Consider the following 25,461-nt stretch of genomic DNA (forward strand, 5'->3'; position numbering starts at 1 on the left):
TGATTTGGTTACCTCCCTACCATCGGCATTCTTTAAAATCATTCTGCCATGTACATTTTTCCTTTTTCTTGCTACATATCTAAAAAACTGTTTAGGATTCTCTTTAGCCTGCATAGCCACTGTTCTTTCGTAATCCTTTTTTGCTTTTCTTACCACACTCGTCACCCTTCTGGCCTGCGCTTTATACCGTTCATGTGCCTGCCGGTCACCTTTCTCCTTAAATTCCCTCCAAAGTTGTTTCTTTTCTTGCAGCTCAAGCTTAATGGTGTTATTCTTCCATTTAACCCCTACTTGATTTATTATTCGTACTCTAGGTATACAGTCAGCCATTGCTTCATGCAAGCACTTCTTAACTACCTCCCATGCACTATCAACTTCTAGTCCTTGCAGTTGTACATGCCATGGCACTGAGCCAATCAAACTCCTAAGCTTGTCATACTTTCCAGCCCGATAATTCCACATGTACCCTGTCTTAATTGAAAATTCTACACCTTTAGCCACCTCCCAAGTCAAGACCCTATGATCACTCTCACCGATTGGTGGCAATGTGGTCATATTTGTTACAGCCAAATCCTCAGATGTAATTACTAGGTCAAGCACTCTCTGACCCCTAGTATTTTCCATTACATGCTTTTGCAGATAGTTATCCCTTAATAACCGCATAAAATCCAATTCCTTCCTCCCGTGTGTCCTCTCCTCACTCCACTCAATGCGACCATAGTTGAAATCTCCCATAATAATCACCCTCCTTCCACTCATTTCTTCTATTTGCTTGTGCATATTGTCACCACCATCTTTTCCATCACCTGGTCTATAGCAGCACCCAATTGTATATTTAGTTCTGCTAGCCACAATCTCGCACCAAATGGCCTCAAATGTGCTCTTTTCTCTATCCTGCAATTCAACTTCTATTCTCCTTGGCTGTAGCTCATCAGCTATCATCAACAATACTCCTCCCCCCATTTTATTCTCTCTGTCATTCCTGAACACACTATACCCATCACATTCAATCCCACTAGCTATATCATCTACAGTCAGCCATGTTTCACTGATACCAATAACCTGTGGTCTGGAAGTGCCAACCATGGCCAAAAACTCTTCCTTCTTGTTCCTAATACTCCTAGTATTAGTGTACATGAATTTAAGACCCCCATTAGCCCCAACCCTACCTTGATGCCTTATATTAACTATCCCACTCTGGTTTGTTGTCCTTATTTGCTCTAGCATATTATATTCATTCTTACATTCAACTGCCTCCCTAAGGACTGTATCTACTCCCCCCCCCTTAACAAATCTAGTTTCCCTGAATTTTCACATCCACTACATTCAGCAACACTTTCTCAAGTCTTCTTACACCATAACCATTCAAATGCAAGCCATCCATCTTATATAGATCCTTTCGCCCATCAAACTCACTCCACACGTCCACAAATTCCACACCACTCGTCATACATAACCCACGCATAAAGTCATTCGCAATTATGGCCCTCCTTTTAAACATTTCACTGTCACTCTAGCTGCTGTTTTGCCCTTTCTATCGCACCATTCCACAACATGATCTCACTCAATGCATCTATCTCATCTTTTTTATTCTCTGAGAAACCATTAATACTATCATTCACACTTTCTACATTCACACTCTCATAATTCTCATGTACAATCTTGCCGTTTCTTGTCATATCGCTATTTTCTTCATTCTGAAGTTTAACAAAAATATCACACTCACGATCCGAAATACACTTCAATTCCTCATTCTCCCTACATTTTCTACACACATTCAATCCTTTATTATCATCTATCCACACTCCGCAAAGCGTACATTTCACAGCTAGTACACTGACTCATTTCTTTTATACTACTGTTCTTTGATAACGATGGCGAACCATCATTACTGGCCGCCATTTTCCTTCGTACAGGTGCCATAATTATTGCAACGTGTTTTATCAAATAATAAGTTATACACACCAAAAACACACAAACAGACGCACTAAAATATGCAAGGCAAACAAAACTACGCAAGGCAAACAAAACTACGCAATATTAACTAATTTTATCAACAATAACTGAAAATAATACTTATCTTATCAGGAGCTTGCACGAACACTACACACTACGATATAACCTCGAACTCAAACTCAAATTTGTTTTAACCTTTATATCAATGACATTGTCAGTGGATGTCATGGTGATGTTCAGTTGTTTGCAGATGATGTGAAGCTGGGAAGGGTTATTAGTAATAGTGCAGATATGGTAGTCATGCAAGAGGATTTGAATACGCTAGACAGATGGGCAAATGAATGGGGTATCGGTTTAATGCAGCAAAATGTAAGGTCTTGAGGTTTGGGATTGCATACTCTATTGGAGGAGATATACTGGAGGAAGTAGGGGAGACAAGAGATCTGGGGTTGATGATTGATAGAAACCTGAAATTCAAGGGACATATTGCAAAGGTGGTGAAGGTAACACAAAGGATTGCTGCAATAATGAGAAGGATGCTGATGTGCAGAGATAAAAGAATTATCATTCCGTTGTATAAGATCCTGATCAGACCACACTAGGACTATTGTTCTCAGATTTGGTCCCCAGGATTTGAAGGGGATAAATTAACTGTGGAAAGAGTACAGAGGCAGATAACAAAGACAGTTCCAGGACTGTACAATGTTAGTTTTGAGGATCGGCTGAGGGAATGTGGACTGCAGAGTTTGGTGGATAGAAGAAGGAGAAGTGATATGATTGAGGCTTTCAAACTGTTGAGAGGTGGGGAGTTCTTTCGCTTGGTTGAACAGCAGGAAGGAGTGATGACAATGGGCCATCCCTGGAAGTTATGAAAGGAAACTGTGAGCAAGAGAGTGAGGAGTGGTTTCTTTGCATGGAGAGTGGTTGAACCATAGAATGCATTGCCTGATAGAGTGGTGAGAGCGAGAACAGTCAATGAGTTTAAGGAGTGGTATATGATAGATTTTGTGTTTCCTGGGTGGGACCTCCCACAATGAGGCTTTTGACTCCTTGGAGACCTAAATAATAATAATAATAATATTTACTCCTAAACATAAATGAGGTGGTCTTGAATAGATACAAATAAGAAATCTTTGTTAATCAAATTGAAAATTTTATTTTTTAAAGTATAAGATCCAAAAGTAAATAGTAGTAATGGTAGATGTCATTATCATGTAATTTGTCATTATTATAATGAAATCCAGTGAATGAAGATTTTTCATGGAGGATATTATTCAAAAAAGAAAAAAAATGATCAAATTTTAGTACATGCTGTGAATTAAACATGTTTTTTTTACTATTTTAGATTTGCTTTCTTTCAGCCTAATAACAAGTTGTCATTGAATTAATATTGCATTCTTTGTTAATTACTCATAGGGTAACCAAAAAACAAAGTAAAAAGGAAGAGCTGAAAGAGAAAAGAAAGGAAAATTTGACAGAGCGACGAGGAAAATTAGCATGTTTACTTCAAGGTGAAAGAGATCAGTATGAGGTAAAGTTAATATAGCAAATATATAAAATTGTAAATATATAATATAATGTCATCTGTTGAGACAATTTTGATCATCTCCATTCCCCTTTACCAGACACAAAAAAAAAAAAAAAAAAAAAAAGTCGAAATTCTGGAGAACTAAAAATATACGTTTTCTTCAACCTGTGTGTGTGTGTGGGGGGGGGGGGGGTTATTTTGCATCCATCCTCTGCTCATCTCATAACATTAATGCACCATGCTTTTTAAAAGAAGTGTTACTTCACTCAAATAGGACAGCAGAGATTTGTCTATGTCAACAGGAGGACTAATCCATTTTCTCAAAGATTGAAATCTTGTGCAAAACTACCTTACCTATCCTCTTCGCTCTCTGCGGATCATGTGGCCTCAGCAATTGACTTCCATCTGACTCTATTCAATGGTTCCTTTTTGATCTCTTTCCAGGAAGGTCCCAGCTGTCTTGTCTCTATTTGTAGTTCTCTTCTCCATGTTATCTTGGGTCTACTGCTTTTCCTCTTGCCTTGGGAATTCCATTCTAGTGCAATTTTTGCTATTTCTTTATCTGGGTTCCTGATTGCGTGACCTATCCAGTTCCATTTTCTTTTAGTGATTTCATTTGTGATGCTGGTTTGACCTGTTCTCTCCCAAAGTTCTATGTTTGTTATTTTATTTGGCCAGTATACTCTAGTATCTTCCTCAAGCATTTGTTTATGTAGACCTGTATTTCATTTATGTTTTCCCTTGTTAATGACCATGTCTCAGCTCCAGTATAGTAAAACTGGTTTAACATTAGTGTTGAAGAACCTAATTTTGGTTTTCAATTTTATTTCTTTGGACTCCCAAATTTTCTTCATCGTATTGAATGCGATCTGTGCTTTCTGGATTCTATTTTGTATGTCCTGTTCGGTTCCTTTTTGGGTGCTGATCACTGATCCCAGGTAGATAAAGTTATCTACCTGTTCCAGTGTTTTCCCTAGTATTTCAAAGACTAATTATTGTTTGTGGTTATCTTCATTACTTTGGTCTTGTTGTGATTTATCAACAGAAAGAGTGTGTGTGTAAAGTAAGAATCGGGTCGCTGAATGTGGGTACGATGAATGAGAACAGTAGGGAGATAGTGGACATGATGAGAAGAAGGAAGCTGAAGATCTTGTGCGTGCAGGAGACAAGGTGGAAGGGCAATAAAGCAAAGGAGCTGTTGGAGGGATATAAACTGTTTTATAGCAGTGTGAACGAGAAGGGAAGAAACAGAGTTGGAATTATCATCAATAAGGAGCTGAAGGGTGGAGTCTGCAAGGTGTGCTGGAAGAATGATTGGATTATGAGCGTTAAGCTTGAGATGGGAGGAAGTGTGACTACTATAGTGTGTGGCTACACCCTACAAGTAGGTTGTGATGAGCAGGAGAAAGAGACATTCTGGAGAGAACTTGACCAAGTAGTAATGGGAATCCCTGATGGTGAGAGAGTGATAGTCAGAGCAGATCTGAATGGGCATGTAGGAAGGCGACGAAGTGGTGAAGAAAGGGTACATAGGGGTTGGAGTAGTGGTGAAAGAAATGAAGGTAAAAGAATCATAGAATATGCTGTGGCCTTCAATCTGGCTATAGCTAATACGTGGTTCAAGAAGAGAGTTGGGCATCTGATAACCTATAAGAGCGGCAATAGAATGAGTCAGATTGACTATATTATGTGCTGTAGGAAACATCTGAAGGAGGTGAAAAACTGTAAAGTGATTAATGGAGAAAGTGTAGCGGCACAGCACAGGTTGGTTGTGGTAGACTGTGATATAAAAGGGGAAAAGAAGAATAGATGGAAGTGGCGGATACAGTGGAGAATAAAGTGGTGGAAATTGGAAGAGGAAGGTCCAAGGAATAAGTTTAAAGAAAAGGTATTGAAAGAAATGAAGTTACCAGAGGATGTGGAAGAATGGTGGGACGTTAATAGTTGGAATATTAGAAAAATCGGAGAAGAGGTGCTTGGTATAACATCAGGAAGGGGACTGCCTGAGGATAAGGAGGCATGGTGGTGGAATGAGGAGGTGCAGTTGGAGATCAAGGAAAAGAAAGAGGCAAAGAAAAAAATGGGACATGACTGGAACTAGAGCCGACAAGGAGGCATATAGATTAGCGAAGAAAAATGCAAAGAGAGTTGTGGCGAGGGCAGTTGATGAGGTTTATGAAGAACTGGAGAGAAACAGTGGTGAAGCTCAGTTGTTGAGAATAGCGAAAGCCAGAGATAAGGCTTCAAAAGACATAACATCAGTCAAGCAGATAAAGGATGCCTCAGGAGTAATATTACAAGAGGAGGACAAAATCAGAGGAAGATGGAAAGAATATTTCCGTAAACTACTAAATGAGGAGAATCCGAGAGAGAGGTGTGAGGATGGAGAGGCAAACGAGAGACCAGTACAAGACATAAGTAGAGAGGAAGTGGATTGGGTACTGAGAAAAATGAAGAATGGAAAGGCTGTGGGGGCAGACCAGATACCTGGGGAAGTGTGGAAAAGTTTGGGCAGTGAGGGTGTGGATATGTTATGGGATCTGATGAGGAAAATAGCCCAACAGGAAAAGATATCAGAGGAATGCAGGAAAGTATTTTCTTCCCAATCTACAAAGGAAGAGGAGATGTTCAAGACTGTGACAACTATAGCGGGATCAAGCTGATGTCACACACATTGAAGATATGGGAAAGAGTAATTGAAGGGAGGATACGACATGAAACGAAAATTGGTGAGGAGCAGTTTGGATTTATGCCAGGAAGAGGGACAACAGATGCGATATTTGCGCTAAGGCGATTGATGGAGAAATATAGAGAGATGCAAGTGGAGCTGCGCATGGTGTTTATAGACCTGGAAAAGGCATACGACAGAGTGGCCAGGCAGGAGGTATGGAGGTGTATGAGGAAGAAGGGGTGTCGGAGAAGTACGTGAGGATGGTGAAGGAGATGTATGAGGGAACAAACTCAGGTCAGGTCTAGTGTCGGCATGACAGAAGGGTTCCCCATTGTCATAGGGCTACACCAAGAGTCAGTTCTGAGTCTCCTACCTCTTTGACCTGGTCATGGATGTACTAGTGGAGGATGTCAAGGAGGAAGCACCATGGATGGAGCATGTTGTTTGCCGACGACATTGTTCTATGCGAATCATCCCAAGAGAAGCTTGAAAATACCCTGGAAGAATGGAGAAAGGTATTGGAGGAGAGAGGCATGAAAATTAAATGTGAGAAGACTGAATATATGTCAACGGGGAGTGAAGAGGATATGATCATACGACTTCAGGGTGAAAGGCTAATTTCAGGGAAGAAATTCAAGTACCTTGGGTTGGTCGTCGAGAGGAATAGTGACCTGGATGAGGAAATACAGCACCGAATAACATGCGGCTGGATGAACTGGAGGAAGATGAGTGGTCCTGTGCAACAAGAGAGTGAGTTGTAAGAGGAAAGGAAAGCTGTATAAGATGGTGGTGAGGCTGGCGATGCTTCATGGCGCAGAGACGTGGCCTATAACAAAGGCACAGGAGAGGAAGATAGAGGTAGCGGAGATGCGGATGTTGAGATGGATGAGTGGTGTGACAAAGAAGGACAGGATAAGGAATGACTACATCAGAGGGACGGTTAAGGTGGGACCAATTGTCAAGAAGATACAAGAAAGTAGGCTGAGGTGGTTCGGACATGTAGAGAGGAAGGGTGAGGAGTATGTTGGTAAACAAGTGGAGTATATGGAGTTGGAGGGAAGGAGGAAAAGAGGCAGGCCCAAGCTCAGGTGGAGGGATAAGGTGACAGGATCTTAGGGAGAAAGGATGGAGTCCGAAGGACGCCCTGGACCAGAGAACTTGGAAGAGGAAGGTTAAAGATCGGTGCGGCGACACCGTTTAACATGGAATAAGGCATAGTGAAAGAAGATGATTTATTTTCAATCCACATTTATTTGCTTCCTGCTTTAAATTATCTATTTTCTTTTGGAGGTGTTGATGTTTTTGTGCCAAAAAAGGCATATATCATCTGGAAAATCCAGGTCACTGATTTTATTTGACCATCCCCATTGAATGCCAATTCTTTCTTCAAATGTTTTCCTCATCACCCAGTCAATGACAATCAGAAAGATGGTCAGGGAGAGTATACATCCTTGTTTTACTCCTGTGTTTATTGCAAATGGTTCTGATAGTTTGGCATTATTTATTATTTGGATTTTGGATTTTTCATGAGTTTTCTTTGTTATATATATGATTTTCTGAGGAATCCTGTAGTGCTTCATTAACTTCCATATAGTCATTCTGTCTATGCTATCAAATGCACATTTGAAGTCGAATCCCAAATATAGGCTACTCTGCCACTCTATTGATTGTTCAGCAATTATTCTTAATGTGCAAAACTAAACCACAATAATTTTACTTGTTAATGTGAGTTAGGTTAGCAGCTGTGGTTTGTGTGATTTTTGTGGATTTTTTTAAATGCTCTGTGCCTTTTAAAAAAATCCTTGTTTGCGTTTCATTGTATCATTGGTTATCTGAAAGCAGCCATTTGTTTTGAATGTCATGTATCTGGTATCTTATTTGAACATGAGGTTACTAATGAGACTAATGATTATAATTTTGATCTAGTAATTTATTCCAGAACTTTTGAAAATAAAGTTTAGACTTCTGTTTAGGACTAAGTACAAATAATTGACCAGAATATGTAATTATTATTATAAAAACCTCCATGATGTCAAAGACTCATTGTGGGAAGTCCACTGTTATACACACAGTTTATCATACCCGTGCCTTAAATATATTAACTGTCTCTGCACTCACCACACTCTCAGGCAATGCATTCCAATCACTCGCCACTCTCCATGCAAAAAAAAAAAAAAAAAAAAATCTGCCCCTCACTCCCTTGCTCACACCCTCCTTATACAGCTTCCAGGAATGACCTCTTGTTCTCCTGCTATTGTCACCCATTCTATGCAAAACCTCCCCAGCATTAATGCATGAGAGCCTAAGATCATCTATGATTATATTCTATATAGTATTAAACTTCTCTTCTATAGACCCTTGTGCACTTAAAAGCCAGATATATGATCAGAAGGATCCAAAAATAATATTACAAATTCTTAAAAAAATTTCATCGTTTTTGAAATTCCTTTATTTTAAATATTATAAAACACTGTAATTTAGCAATGGTGCTTAAGGTGCTTAGTGCTTAATGGTGCTTAGCAGGGGTGCTTAAGGGTCAAAGCTGTATAACTGAGAGGAGCCCTCCACATACCCTTTAAAGGAATGCCGAGAACCGACTAGGGCTTCTGACCTAATGTCCAATTCTCACCTTCTCGTGGTGCACCACGAGAAGGTGAGGATTGGACATTAGGTCAGAAGCCCATTGGACCTGGGTACTGAACGAACGAGGATGGGCTGGCAATTTTGGATTTAGCTGACCAAATTGAATTCTTATTGGTTAAACCAAAATAAAAAATGATGGTACAACATGACAAAATTTCATGCCGGCTGGGGCTTCGCCCGGTTAAACAAGGCCGTTGTTTTCACCAGGGAACCAGGGCGAACAGCAAAAAGTCAGCTACTGGAACAAATCTGAAAACACACCCCAACTCAACATCACCAGAGTTAAAGATCAGTACTATCAACATAAGAAGCCTGAATGGCAAAGAAATGGAGCTAGCGGAGGAATCAGATAAGTACCAAATCGACATAATAGGGGTGACTGAAACAAAAAAGACAAAAACTGGTGAGATCTTTCTGAGCAATAAATACAAAATGTTATATTCAGGCAATGACAATCAAGGAAAAGAAGTAGCCATAGTATTCAACACAAAATACGAGGCTCATCAACACAAAATATGAGGCAGCCAATGTCAAGTAGAGTGATTTGGGCAAATATCAGAATGGGGAACTGGAAATGAGACTTATTTGTGCCTGTGGTCAGACAGAAGGTTCTAAGGTTGAATTGGAGGAATTTTTTGAGGCTCTAGAGAAAGCTACTGACACAATGAAAAAGGAAAAGTTGGTCCTTGTTGGGGATCTAAATAGCAGAGTAGGATGTGATTGTCAGACATACAAAAATGTTTGGTGTTTGGAGAAAAGAGTAAAGCTAATAATAATGGCAAATACCTGTTGGATTTCTGCTCAGGACATGGACTGGTTATTACTAACACCATGTTCCAACATAAAAATGTGCACAAATTCACATGGAGAGAAGAGGCAAGGAATAAGAAAAGTCTCATTGACTATGTTGTTGTTGATAATGATGTTTTCTCCCTGGTGCAGGACACCAGAGTGTACAGTGGATTTGAAATTGGAAGGAATTTTTTGAGGCTTTAGAAAAAGCAACTAACACAATGATTTGAAATTGGAAGCGATCACTATGTAGTCTTGAGCAGGATAAAATTGAATTTCATATTGAAAAGAATAACATGTAAGAAAGTTTTAAAGCGAATAAAAGTTGAGCAGCTCTCAGATGTGAACTGTAGACTAAAATACACAAAGATTATTGAAGAAAAAATGAAAGAGTTTGAAAACAGGAAACAAACCTTGGAGATTCAGTTGCAAGCCTTGAAGAAAATCTTGATTGATTCAGCCAGAGAGGCATGTGGTGAGGTAAACAAGGATAGAAAAAACAGAACTGGTGGACACAGGTGGTTAAAGAGGCAGCGAAGGAAAAGAAGAAAGCATATCAGAAGTTCCTGGCAAATAAGTCAGCTTTTGCTCTTAGAGAATACAGAGACAAATGTAAGAAAGCTAAACAAAAGTCATGGGAGGACTTTGGCAAGAACATAGAAAATAAATATCAAAAAGGTGGCAAAATATTCTGGAGGTTGTTGAAGAAGCTTAGGAATGGAGGAAAGAGTGCTGTAAAAGAAGTTAGAGATCATAAAGGTGACATGAAAACGGGAGAAAAAGCTATCCTTGAAGTATGGAGTAATTACTTTGAAAAACTGCTAAATGAAACAAGCAGTGATGACAGCACAGTGGTAAAAAACACTGACCAGGCATGCAGTCAGGAATACATATTCATACATGAAGTAGAAAAAGCCAGCAGAGGCTTGAAATGTCAAAAGGCAGCAGGAGTAGATGATATTCGACCAGAAATGCAGAAGTATGGTGGTATAAAAGTCTTACAGTGTCTGCACTGCATAGTTCAGAATACCTGGACAGAGGGAAGAATTCCCAATAATTGGAGTAGAGCTCTCATAGTATATATATAAAAAGGGAAATAAAACTGAATGTGAGAATTGCAGAGGTATATCCCTATTGAGTGTTCCTGGTAAGATATATGCAAGTATACTTGAGAAACGGTTGAGAAGAATTGTGGAAGAAAAGCTTGGTGAAGAACAAGCTGGATTCAGGTCAAATAGAGGCTGTCAGGATCAGATGTTCACTTTACGACAAACAGTGGAGAAATCATGGGAATATAACAAAGCTCTGTATTTAAGTTTTGTCAATTTGGAAAAGGCATGAGACAAGGTGCCAAGAGAGAAGCTATTCAATACGCTATAGTTATATGGTGTCAATGGGGCATTATATCAAGCAGTACTTAGTCTTTATTTGAGTTGTAAGTCAGCAGTTAGAATTGAAGGAAATACTGGAAGATGGTTTAATGTTAAATCTGGTGTGAGAAAGGATGTACATTATTCCCTCTGTTATTCATTATCTATATGGATCACATTATGAAGGAAAGTTGTATTAAACATGATATCAAAATTGGAGATATTAATGTCAGCTCTTTGCTTTATGCGGACGATGTTATACTTCTAAATAAATCCGCTATAAGTCTGCAAGATTCTCTGACTAAATTAAATAACTGTTATAATAGATATGGTATGAAGGTCAGCAATAAAAAGACAAAGACAATGAAAATAGGCAGAATCGTTGAAAATGTCAACTGTGTTGTGAATGGAGAACCTGTGAAACAAGTAAAACATTTCAGCTACTTAGTGAAATGTTTTACACGATTTTTAGTGAAGATGGTAAATTAAATATGGAAATAGACAACAGAATCAAAAAGATGGTATGGTAGGAAGTCAATTGAATAAATTCATATGGAAAAATTAGTTGGAACATTAAATTAGCTGTATACAAGACAGTGTTCAAACCAGTTTTAACTTATGAATCTGAGAGCTGGGTTAGAAGTAAAACACTTGACCAAAGACTATAGACCACAGATATGAGAGTCCTGAGAAAGATTAGAGGCATGAACAGATGGCATCAATGGCAATATCTTATTAAAAACGAGAATATTAGGAAAGAACTTGACATTGTCGGCATCCAGGAATGCATTAGCAGAGCTAATCTCAGGTGGTATGGTCACTTAAACAGAATGGGCGAGGAAAGCTTAGCAAAACAAGTGTTCTCTGCCAAGTTGGCAGGAAAATGACCCAGAGGAAGACCAAGATATAGTTGGATTGATATGGTACAAAGTGCCTTAGACGATAGAAATATAAGATCTGGTAATGTTGGACAGACTGATTTGGAGGAAAATTGTATATAGGAAGTTAGTGATGATGTAAATTTTTCATGTAGTTCTATCATATCCTGTACACCCCTTGAGGGTACATGGCAGGAATTTGATGTAATTTACCATAGTTGTAGTATACCTTTTATTAAGTAAATGCTGATAAACTTTTATTCTGCAGTTGTTGGGTGGAAAATGAAATAAATTTTTCATTTAGATAAACTGGGAACTTAAACTGAAAGTGGGACTTAATGTTTTCTCAAACTCTAGTCTTATGCTAACACTTGTTTTGATATTTAATTTATTATTTACTTTAATTCGTTATTGTTATTATTTTCCTGAAAATTTATTTCTGCTGCCTAATGGCATTAGTTAGTTCTTCCCCCCCCCACATTTCTGAAGAATTTGTGTGATCTCAGATAACATCAAAATTCATGCTCTGAAATCAATCTTACTAAATGTACACTAGATTAAATTAGTCTAGCCAGCACCATTAGCCATCAGAAAGTGGTATGATTAAGGCAAGAGAGACAAATAGATATAGATCACCACTTGAGGAGAGTTACCTCCTAATTACGACTGACTGAAACTGTCTACCCTGGTAACTGTCATTGATTGATTGTTGAATCCTTTTAAAGAATTTACTGTATTTTTTTGTAGATGTGCAATCTTCTAAATTTTATGCATCAACTTACGGCATGTTAGTAGCACATGAGACATCACTTTCAGTGACGAACACTACTTTTTGAACTGAGGAGAGTGTATTGTGGAAGTGACAGTCATGGTCGGTGGGTGTTTCCAGGTGGAAATGGATTAGTGGGTGTGATGTTTCAGTTAATGAAAGTGATTTTTGTCACGTCTGGAAAGTATGTACAGAAGGTGATTTCATTTCTGAAATCACCTCCTTTTCATTTTCTTTTCTTTTTTCATTTTTTTTAGGTGGGGCATAGCTGGTGGATGGGTTTATCCTTGTCTCTGAGGGTGTGCAGGCAGGAGGTATTTGCTTCTTCTTGTTTGCAGCATTTGTGGTATTGACTCTCCAATGAGAATAGAACCATCCAGTGCATTTTACTACAGGATGGTTTCACGTCAAGGAAGTTTAAATGCATCTCAGACTCTTCCAAGCTCATCACCAAAAACCCTGAGCCTGTATTTTGAGTCTCTATATCATATATTGCAGGCTTCTCTGAGACAATTGCTAAGATCCTGAAAAGATATAATTTATTCCTACTTTTTTTCCGATCAACAAAATCTTCTCTTGGTTACCATCCATGAAAGATAAAACAGTTCCCCCCCACACACACACCTCTCCTTGGTGTTTACCAAGTTCAATATGAGTGCTTCTGCTAGTATTCATGACAAACAACAAACAAGCTGTGCTGTTACAAAATGAGCACAAGAATACCAGTCTTACATTAACGACAATGAACATGAAAAATCTGGCCTTGCTCATCAGTACCTGCATTTGATATCCACGATATCAAATGCAGGTTTTAAGTTTTGAGTGGTTATTTAAAAGAGTGCTAAAGCAATTCTACACCATCAGGTTTTAATCGGAATAAGTGTCTCTCTATCACCAAGATTTGGGAGAGTCTCATTCTCATAAATGGCAAGCAGTAATGTTTTTCCCCCTCCCATTTTAATTATTTTTTTTTATTTAATACAGTGTGTATCATTTCATTATGTAATTAAATTAAATTTTATTTCAAATTACTTTTAAATGTAGGCCTTAATTGTAATCTTATTTATTGTTATCCACCCACTGGGTGGCATTTCGCACATGGCTCAGCTCTGTCAATAGGGTTAACATTCTTTGTTGTAGCTTCACCTTGTGATCATGCTGATGCACTGATGATGACCAGTTAGTTTCTGGTTGAAATATTTGCAATAATAAAATTACTATATTCTTCTGAATATGCATATATAATAATTTGGGGTATTGGTTTTTTATTGTTTTTTGTTTTTTTGTTTGCATTGTAATTGATGATTTGTTTGTTTCACTTACTTTAAATGGTTGGGTTAGTTTAAATGGTTGGCCTAATAATCCCATATCTCTGGGAGTATTAGGCCTTGATTTCTGTTAAGGTTCACAGTAGAACGGGCGACTGTGGCTGCTTCTTTGAACATTCTTGAATGGTAATCTTCCTCTAAGTAAGGGGAACAGCTTTTGTCCCACTCGATGACATGGTTAGTTGTGGAGAAATGAGACGATAGGCCAGAAATGTCCTGTCTGTTGTTTTTGACATAGCCAGCGTGCTCCTTTTGCCTGATTTCGAGGCTTCTCGAAGTCTGTCCGATGTAATTAGAGCCACATGAGCATGGAATATTATAGACTCCAGCATATTTGTAGAAAGGATGGTTGTCTTTTGGAGATCTTAGTAGTTTATGAATAGTATCTATAGGCTGAAATGCTACTCTTATTTTGTGTTGTTTGAGGAGATTGGCGAAGAAGCAAGAAGCAGCCACAGTCGCCCGTTCTACTGTGAACCTTAACAGAAATCAAGGCCTAATACTCCCAGAGATATGGAAAACCCTAATCAGAAGAAATGAAAAAGCCTTAAAAACAGAAGAAATGAACTTTAATACAAACTACAGAAGGTTCCTCAGCAACAGCTAGCTGATCTTGTACACGCGATACGTGTTTCACTCATGTTCGATACTATTTTATTTGTAATTATTCTAGTCAGTTTTTATTCTTGTCAGTTTTGCAGTTATGCATAATTGTGAGAGTGTTTAAACCTATATGTAAGTGCCCTGAAGAAGCCAACAGATAAGTGTGGCGAAACTGGTTGGTCCAGTTAATTAATAAAATTGATCAACACTTGATCGGTTAACCAAATGTTATGGTTTCTTTTTTGGAATAGTTTTGTGGTTGTGAAACCAGTGTCATTTCAACTTTCCTTAACAAACATCTGTATAAGCAGAAATGCTTCTGCTCACCTCGATACCTGTGACGATGCATTCAGTTAATATTCACTCGAATCTGTAAGAAATTACAACTAACATTCCACACCAAGAGAAATGGCACGTTTACAGAAATTTGATGTTAAGTGTGTAAATGCTACCTGTGATAACATCTTCGTGAATGACAAAGTTAGCAATCATTGTAACAGAAGAATATGCAGAATGTAATATAACAGGGGTGGCCAGAGTTTTTGCAGCAAGAGTCCTAGTTACCTACCAGAAATTGTTAAGAGTCGCATCCCAAAGATCTATGTCAGTCATTTATTGTATTGTATTTATATGTACACTTATAAATACAATATCATTTATAAGGAATAAGGAAAAAAAAAGTTTTTGAAACATATTTATTATTACATATTTTTTTACATGTATTTACATTTTTTTTATTTACTCTTTACTAGTAGAAGGTTTATGGATTTCTAAATTAGCAACTAATTTTTGATAATTTGGTTTGTAATTAGTAATTGAACTTATTAATTCTTTCAAATGTTGGTTTGTTAATTGAGAACGATACTTGGATTTTATAAATTACATCGTTGAGTGCAGTGATTCAACATCATACGTCGATCCAAAAATTGATAATAAACAATATGCTGCATTTTTTTAAATGGCTGTACTTTATGGTAGGTACACATTTCCAAAATTCATTGATTGAAGTTACTGATTTATGTAACATTTTAAGACCTTCGTCTTCTTGCATTTCTATTAACTCCATTTTTCCTGATGCCATTCCAGGAAGTAAGCTTTTTAAATGCGGGAAACCGTTGTTAATTACATCAATTTCAAATGGATTTAATAGAAATTTTGCTCGATAGTTACTGATGGCTGTAGGAAGAATATCACATCTGGAAGTTGCCTTTTTCAAACGTGGAAAATGATTGAATGTCTTTTCACTTATATTTTTTTGAAAAAGTTTTTATTTTTTTTTTTAAACTAAAAATGCTCTGACTCAATTCTGAAATATTCTTGTCCTTGCCTTGCAGCGACACATTGAAATTTTGTAAATGTTCCATTATATCGGTAAAAAAACATTTAAGTCACGGATCCATTCATTGCTTTTTTATATCTAAGAATTCGATAATAGGTTCCAATAAAGCTACAAATTTGTTCAATACATCGTACGTAGATAACCATCTCATTATGCAGTACAATGATAAATCATTTATTTGTTCATTCAAATCAAGTTCATCAATAAAATTTCGAAACTGACGGTGCTTTTTGCATTGGTCTGAATGAAATTTACGATTTTTATGAATGGTGTAAACACATGTTCAAAATTAAAGTGTTTTACAACAAGATGTTCTCGATGCAAAATACAATGAATTTGAATGAAATCAGGAATGCTTTCATCTTTTTTTAAAAGTCCAATTAATCTTACATTCTTATCCACCATTGCTGCTGCTCCATCAGTAGCCACACATACTAATTTACTTTTTGGAACATTTTTAAGGGCAACATCAAAAGCTTCCTTAATATCAACACCACGAGTACTATCTTTTAATGCTATTAAATCTAATAATTCTTCTCGCATCATTCTGTCCTCAAGAACGAAACAAATAAAAATTGCTAATTGTGGTTGATCTATGTTGGTTGATTCGTCAAGCGCCAAACTAAATGCTACACAATCTTTTATATCATTTTCTAATTTTGATAATAAATCCACGTTTATTTCTGAAATTCGACATTCAATTGTATGTCGTGAGGTAGGAATGTCAGTAATTAACTTTAAAAGTTTTGAATTATTAGGTTCCAGTGACTCAATTGTATCAAGAATGTTTTGCTTAATAAATTCCCCTTCGGCATAAGGCCATTTTGCACGTGTGATGTTCCATGATATTTTAAAACTAGCCTCTTTACAGTTTTAGATTCTTCAGTAAATTTTGTCATGAAGTTAATTTGGTTATTAACTGAAGATTTCAACGATTTAAACTTTTAATTTGTATTTCAGATTTTTCTGGATATTGAGATGAAAACTCATGATCCAATTTTTCATAATTACGTTTTAAATTCCGTACTTTGAAATTGCTCACTGTTGAACTACAGATGAGACAAAAAGCTTTGCCATTTTTCTTAATAAAAGTATAGTCTTCTTCCCATTCTTCCTTAAAATTTCTATGTTCGTCGATATACTTCCGCTTCTGTTTATTTTCAAGAGTCATACTGCGAAATATTCTATAATAAAATTTTTAAAATAAAATATTAATATTTAAATCATTTGGAATTTAAATTATTACCTTTTTATTAATATAAGAAGTATGAAATTCAGTAATGTATCTTTTTAAATTTTCTCGTAAGGTAATATAAATATAACTACATTGCCGAACAGCATATGAACAGCAAATTTCATCAAGCCTCAAAAACATTGACCAATCGAGCAGCAAAATACAGCTTATTAGTGATGGCAAACAAACATCGATGAATTTTAGAGAAAAAAATCGTTTTTTTTTTCTTGGCTTTGCCTCGAGTTTTTTTAAATTATCATCATTCAGAAAAACTTTATTAGGTGATTGCCCCATGTCTGCTAGAAAATTAAGAAAAATTATAAATATTTTTTATTTATTAGTTGTGCCACAAAAAAAAACTTAAGACGAGCTGCATGCAGCTCGTGAGCCGCAGTTTGGCAACTGTGGTAATATAACATGTTAGTGTTCACTGTCCATCAGCAAGAATAATGATGTTTTTGAATTTTATTTTCATGTTTTTATTACTAGAATTTGCAAAATGTAAATAGTGCAAAATAGCATTTATGTGATTATTGCACAGACATCTCCATGGACTCCTTAGACTCATCACAGAAAACTCTGGCCAAAAGTAATGATTTGTTGATTAAGAATAATGAAAATAAAATTGCTATGAAGAAATGAAAGCATCATAGATCAGTTGTTGTATCCTTGAGATGTTTGTAGTGATTGTGCCATAGAAAATCAAGTTTAATAGGATGAAACAAATTTCATCAAGCCTCAAAAACATTGACCAATCGAGCAGCAAAATACAGCTTATTAGTGATGGCAAACAAACATCAATGAATTTTAGAGAAAAAAATCGTTTTTTTTTTTCTTGGCTTTGCCTCGAGTTTTTTTAAATTATTATCATCATTCAGAAAAACTTTATTAGGTGATTGCCCCATGTCTGCTAGAAAATTAAGAAAAATTATAAATATTTTTTATTTATTAGTTGAGCCACAAAAAAAACTTAAGACGGCATGCAGCTCGTGAGCCGCAGTTTGGCAACTGTGGTAATATAACATGTTAGTGTTCACTGTCCATCAGCAAGAATAATGATGTTTTTGAATTTTATTTTCATGTTTTTATTACTAGAATTTGCAAAATGTAAATAGTGCAAAATAGCATTTATGTGATTATTGCACAGACATCTCCATGGACTCCTTAGACTCATCACAGAAAACTCTGGCCAAAAGTAATGATTTGTTGATTAAGAATAATGAAAATAAAATTGCTATGAAGAAATGAAAGCATCATAGATCAGTTGTTGTTGTTGTATCCTTGAGATGTTTGTAGTGATTGTGCCATAGAAAATCAAGTTTAATAGGATGAAAAGTAGTTATTTACACAGGCGAAGTTATTTTCAAGATGCTTATTTCTCTTTATTACAAAAAAAAAAAAAAAAAGAAAAACACTCCATATCATCAGGATTACATATTTTTATGGTTACTTTGTGTGTAATATATAATATTTGGCATGTCTTCTGGTTTTCACTTTGCTGGTTTCCTTTATGAAATTCATTTTTGTTTGTGAATTTTGCTGCAGAATGATTTCTAGTTTTCTTTAAGAAATACTTGTGCATGAGACATTTTGTCATGTAACAAGAAAAAATGCAAGGGTTAAGTAATACTATTTATTTAAGGCCATATGTTTTAGCCTGAATATTACAGGCCATCATCAGTGATGACAATAGTTAATTCCAAAGTAGAACGTGAAAAATGGACTGATTTCAAAACGTATGTATAACATCAGTGGCTCTTACTTTTTCAAATCAATCCATTGTTTATGTTTTACTTTGTAATTAACTATTGTAGCCACTAATGATGGCCTGTAATAATCAGGAATAAATATTATTACTTATCCCTTGTGTTTTTTTGATGTTAATTGAATGATTTATAGTGTTCTGTGTGGCAGGATGGTTGTAAGCGGTCTTCTGCATGGTGGAATGTGATCACATCTGTGATGTCACTTTTAGTGATGTTGCACTCCATCCATTTGATCATGTGACTTGGCTTACATAGCAAGTGTCAAGCCATGCATATAGTTGTATACCACTGAAGCAATTAATGTGAAGTCTGCATTCTCTGTTAGCCTAATCATAAAGATTATTCATGTGCACGCTTTGTTTGCTTTCATGTGGGTAAAGAATTTTAAAAAAATAATCTCTTGGCAAGTGTAATTTATCTTATTTGTATTTGGATCACAACCTTGTGCGAATTTCCTCTTCCGTAGAACAACATTGAAACACTGATGCTGACTGGTAGAGATCTGTGGAATCCCGTGAAAATGGTGTTTACATCTATAGCACTAGGCTTCTTAAAGAAAGATTTTCACGTGTTCGATTCTAGTCTCTGACTAGGGAAATTTTTTTTTAAGTTTGTTGATCTCCGATCGATTTTTTTTCCCATGGAAACTTGGGTTCTTAATCCCATAACTCATTAAACTCATCGTGTTATAGTTAGGGACCATGAGATGATGGCATTTGTCTGCTCTGCTCCTCCTCCCTGGATACTGATCGAAATCATTGATAACCCTGGGCCCTGTGATTGGCTAAAAGTGGAGATTGGCTGCTTCCAGTTTTCAATAGTTAATTAGGATTAAATGGTCTCACTCCCTTTCGGAAATAAAAGGCATCAGTGTTTTTTTTTTTTTAGTGGATATTTAGTATTATGAGAAGAATGCTAGCCCAAAAAGTATTGATTGTTGTTCTGTCCTTCATATGATTATTGATTCATGTCTATTATTCAATTGATTAGTCATTCCATAGAACAATATTTAATTGTTCTATGGAATGATTCATGTCTATTATTCCATTGATTAATCATTCCATAGAACAATATTTAAATACTACTGTTGTGTGGTGTTATAAGAAAAATGTTAATTAGTAGAATATTCATGATTTGAATTAGAAGGTTCATGATTTGTTCTTTTTTCTCATTGGGATTAATTCCAGTCTTCTGAATTAAAACATTTGTGATGAACATATCACTGAAAATGATGTGAATCAAAATTTTATTAGACAGTACTTCTATATCAAAAGTTTTTCAGTAGCCTCTAGAACATTTTGCCACGTTATCATGTATTCCATGTTAACAAATTCTTCTTGTAACTTTTGTTTAGCTGTTTTACCCATAGCTTTCTTACATTTTTCTGTATTCACTGAGGATGCACCTGCTGACTTACCAGGAACCTTCAATAAGATTTTATTTAGTTATATATTTTGTTTCCATGATTGCCTCTTCTTCAGTCCACTGTTAAATTCAAATTATTCGATCCTTGCAAATGACTTCATCACATGCTATCCATGTGAGTTAATCAGTGTTGTTCTGCTTTTGCCACTCAATCAGAGATTTATTTCTTGCTTTCAAGGTCTTATTTTTTTTCCAGTATTTTTTTATATTTGTCTACAATTTACCTATGAGATGTCCAACTTTAATCTTTTTTCATAAAATTTTCTTAGGTATTTTTCTTTTCAATGTGATATACATTTTTATCCTACTAAAAACTAGATGGTAATTACTTCAAATCCCTTGTATACTCTTGTTTACCAGGAAACAAGAGTATACAAGAAATTTCAGTAATAATGCAAATATAACACAATAGCTTTTCTTATGTCTTCATGTACATGTTTGTTGGAACCTGGTGTTCATAATGACTGGCCAGCAGTGCTGAGCAGGTACTTCATATTTACTTTACTCTTTTCTACAATTATTTCCCAAAACATTTTTATGTCTGAGATTCATTTTGTTCTTCTTTGCTATTTAGTTCTTCAACAAGATTCAGCTTTTCATTTTTCATTATGTCAGCAGCCCTCTCTAATAACTCAAAAAATTACTTCTTCCCAACTAGAACTTTCTGTGAAGCTAGTCACAAATGTCTGTTTCAATTTCATAATTTTAAAATTTGCCACATTTACTTGATATTACCTACTATTGAAGATGTTCATTTTCATGTTTATTGAATAATGTAGCTACTCCTTCTCTCTCTGATTGCTGTTGTCTGATTAAAACATCTTATTTAAAAATTTCGCCTGTTTTTGTATTCATCTTGGCAATAACAATTATTCCATTATCATCTTTTTGTAATTACTCTTCTACCTTCCTTTTTTTTTTTCCCATGACGCCTCTAACATTAGTGTTGCCTGGCTTTAGTTCTGTTTCCTACCTTACTTGGCATTGCATTTGATCTTATTATGCTGTCATATCTGCATGTAGTAGCCAATACAGAATACAATTAGGTCTGCTGTCTCAAATTACCAGCCAGTAAATGTTGGTTTACTATCCGGGTAGATATTAACAACAGTGCACCAATGGAAGATGTGGATCGGATACTGTGCCAGAGCCTTCGGTCATTTCTCTGCATTCCATGCTTTCTGTGTAGAAGTCTCTTCTCAGTTATCTAGCTTTGGACTTTTGATCCTGGATTTTAAATTAAGGTGAAATTTAAGATTGTCATTCTTTTCATTATATGCAAAAAAAAAAAAAAATAGTTTCAATAACTTACATTGGAAAAATTGCTAGCATGCCGGCCTGGTTGGCTAAGTGGTTAACATATCTGCTCTCCAGCCAAAAGGCTGCAGGTTCGAATCCCACCATGAGCATGGGTTTTTGATTATCTGTGAAAATACTAGTGGCGGTGGTGGTTGGCAGTAGATGGCGGTGGTGTAGTTACGGTTCATTGTAGTTGGTGAATTGGGTGGTGGAGTTGTATAGCAGGTGCTCTCCCTCAATGAGTTTTTGGACTCCCTGGAATTGTCATGTAATAATAATAAGTTTGGATATCCTAGTAATATCTATCAGGGAAATGGTTAATTAGGTTCTGAAATTTAAAATGCGAATCTCTCAATCTGTTACATAACTAACAGTGCTACATGTTACTACTGAAATACGGCAGAAACCATATTGTAATAATTATGATGCAGCATAATCAAAATATGAATTACGTAGGTCAATAAATATTATGCAAATGTAAAGAAAAATTTTTGTGAAATTTTAAGGATGTTAATTGTATTCATATAATATTATTTTTAGAAAGAAATAAAAGCAAAAAAGAAGGAAGCTCAACAGAAAGATCCATGGAAAATTGAAAAGTTAAAGCAGGAAATTGAAGATATGAGAGCAAGAAGAGAAGCAGAACAGAGAGAGGCAAGTTCAAACTTGTGTTTTTCCACACAACTTAATTTAGTAAATAAAATTTTGGGATGTTTTAATTATAAAAGGAACTATTGTGATTATTATTATCACACTTCCATGAAGTTGCAACACCCATCTAAATTAGTTGATGAGTGTTGACATCTAAATTCGTTATATAAATTTTGATAGATTTTCTGCATTATGTTATTTAAGTACATTAATTATTATGATAAAAAAAATCATAATTTTTTTTAAGCTTTTTGTGCAGGGAAACCCATGCACAAAACCATGCATGTTGAATGTCATTTTTCAACATTTCTATTCTTTTTTGACTCCTTAACTACTATGAAAAAAAAATAAATTACGAAAATACACTAACCACTCGGCCAGCCAGACTGGCCGAGTGGTTAGTGTGTATTCGCTCTCCAGCCCAAAGGCTGCAGGTTCGAATCCCGCCATGGGCATGGATGTTTGCGATTGTCTGTGGAAATACTAGTGGTGGTGGTCGCCGGTGGATGGCATCGGGTGGAGTCAGCTGATGGATTGAGTGGTGGAGACAGAGTTGTAGAGCAGGTATCCTCCCTTGATGAGTCTTTGGACTCCCTGGCGGTGTCAAATAATAATAATAAAATAATAAATCTCTGTATTCAGTTTGTACTCATTTGTGACTTGTATTCATTTATGACCATTAAAAACTGAATTCAAAGCATGCAGTTTGAGTTTTAAAGATTTAATATTTATAAATTTATCTGTATATATTATTAAAATAATTTTTAAGAACTGTATTGAAATAAATTAGGCCTAACAAAAGTTTAAAAAAAAAAAAAAAAAAAAAAGCACTGCTCAACAAAACATTGTTTCTGTAGAATCAGGGATATGGATCATATGAATTTTTCATTTTAAAAGAAGGGGGGAGGTATCATTATGTTACAAAAAGTTTTAATTTAAATGAAGTAACAATCCATACCATAAAGAAAAATTAACAGAAAAATGATATTGGCTGTTATTGCCAATATCATTTTTGTTAAAAATTAAATTTCTGATAGTTATAAAATGGTGTATTTTTGTTAGCTTTTGTAATGTAACTCTACCTCCATTTTGTACTGATTTTTAGTCCAGTATAACACAGTTTTGTCCTACAAGAAATTTTTATACGAACCTAACTATCATGCTATATGAGGGTTACCCATGTTGTACTGAAAAATATTTATGCTATTATTAAATTGTTTTGGCATCATATTTTATTTCATAAGATTTATTAGAAATGAGAATTAGAAGTTTATTAGAAGTAAATGTTTTTCTGTATTAATTTGGGGAAAAAAGTATTATCTGTTCACTACTTATTTTTAAGTTAAACTAAAATTAGAACCAGTTACCAGATTTCATTGTAGCTGTAGAATGTAAAGCATTTATAGCATTTTGTATTTAGTAATGAAAGATGAATTTTTTAACTAGTTATTCAAACACTAAGTATTCAAATTTCAATTGAAAATGTATTAGAGATTTAAGTTCTCACATGAACTGTTTGTTGCAGCATGAAAAGATAAAATTTTTCTAAGATGTTCATGTAAATTCAAATTTCACTTACCTCAAGAATAGATTGTGCGTGCACCACTAAATTCAGCAAAAACGGGTGAATTTTGTCCAATTGTCAGCAGTTTCTAGCAGAAAGTCTACCCACAAGAATGACATCTAATTTCAGACAAAAGTGTATTTAGGTTTGGGAAACACTCAGTTATCTATATAATTTTTACATATATATTGAGGTACTGTTCGAATGATTCCAGACTGACTGAAAAAAGTTTTAAGCTTATGTAGTTGTATTAAACTTAAGAATCCTTCAGAGTTCTGTTTGAAAAGTTATTATAAACTAAGTTCAGAAATTTCTGTTGCTACTGGAATCCTTGGTGGACCCCCCTTTTTTTTTGAGAGTACAGTGTGTGTGTCAACCTTCCCCCCACAAATACATGAGTGGTTTCGAAACCTATAGTATAAGTACTATAGGTTCTGTGTAGGCAGTGTGTTCTTGGATTCTTGTGGTTTAAAAGAACTACCAGAGGTCAAATAGAAGCTCAGAATTGAAATTCTGAGCTTCTGTGATATCAGGGCCTTCTCATTGAAAATAGTAAGATTTCTATGTGTTATCTGAATATATCTACCTACCTACCCTCCCATCTATCTTCATTATTTCATGTGGTGTGCATAATGCCATGATCCATCTTCTCCAGTGATCCCTGTCATAATAATAATAAAGTTATGTCATAATATCATATGATATAATATCTAAGGACCTTCAACAGCAATGTAGAAGCTATATTATTATTATTATAAGACATGGAAATTGACCAGAGAAACAGGAAGCCAAATCAAATAGTTTTTAAATAGTGTTGGTATTAAATATTAATTTTTTTCCCACTGTCTATAACAGATGAGTTATATAAACACAGTAAAAAAAAAGTATTGCCAATAAAATAAAAAGATACAGATGGAACTGGATTGACCATGTACTGAGAATGGACAAAGGATAAATTTCAAGGCTAACTTGGACATAGATCTTGCAAGAAAGAAAGAAAAGAGGAAGGCTTTTGAATGAGCCTAAACTAACCTTACAAAGAATGACAAGGAAGGAAAGAAAGGTAGGTAGGTAGGTAGTTGGGAGAGCTAAAGAGAGGCAGAATTAATTGCAACATACAGGAGTGAATATAAATAATAATAAAAATGTTTGCACAGCGTGTCTTTTTATTTTCATTATTATGAATTTAATCCATTTTTGGTTAATATTGTTACTTGTTTTCTTTTTTAATGTTAATACAGTAAAAAAAGAAAAACATAAATGCATTTTAAAAAATACAGTAACTTTTAAACTAGAACTTTATTTCTTCAGTTATTTTGACATGTGAAACTAATTAAAATTTAATTTGTTTAGAGAAATAGTGTCCAGCCATCTGTTAAGCTTAATGAGTCATTTTGTATGCCTGGAATGAAACTTTTCTTCTTTTTTGGCTTCCAAATAAATTTTGGATTGTTTTGCTTTTGCGCTAATAACATACAGTCGGGTCTCTTTTTATGCAGTAGATACATTCCACAGAAATCAGGGATAAGTTTCATAATTTTCTAAAACTGCATGAAACCGAAGCAATGAATTAAAATAAACCTAAAAATGCATAAAATAAGTTTATGAAAATTCAGGAAAATAAGAATCCCTAAGTTTGTTTTAA

The 25,461-nt window shown here is 35.4% G+C and overlaps 1 protein-coding gene across 3 annotated transcripts in view; it reads left to right on the forward strand.

Moving 5' to 3' along the window:
* The window catches only part of LOC150095734 (uncharacterized), a 120,943-nt gene that overhangs the window by 21,841 nt on the left and 73,641 nt on the right, over nt 1-25,461 (forward strand). For all 3 annotated transcript variants that reach the window (XM_090410218.1, XM_090410220.1, XM_090410219.1), the window contains exons 3-4: nt 3,373-3,487; nt 22,142-22,255. In XM_090410218.1, coding sequence (XP_090266344.1) covers nt 3,373-3,487; nt 22,142-22,255 — 229 coding nt within the window. The remainder of the gene's footprint in view (nt 1-3,372; nt 3,488-22,141; nt 22,256-25,461) is intronic.

This window comes from Typopeltis vanoorti, chromosome 20 (assembly GCF_054136105.1).
Source record: "Typopeltis vanoorti isolate ZY-2024b chromosome 20, IOZ_Tvanoo_1.0, whole genome shotgun sequence".
Taxonomy (NCBI): domain Eukaryota; kingdom Metazoa; phylum Arthropoda; class Arachnida; order Uropygi; family Thelyphonidae; genus Typopeltis; species Typopeltis vanoorti.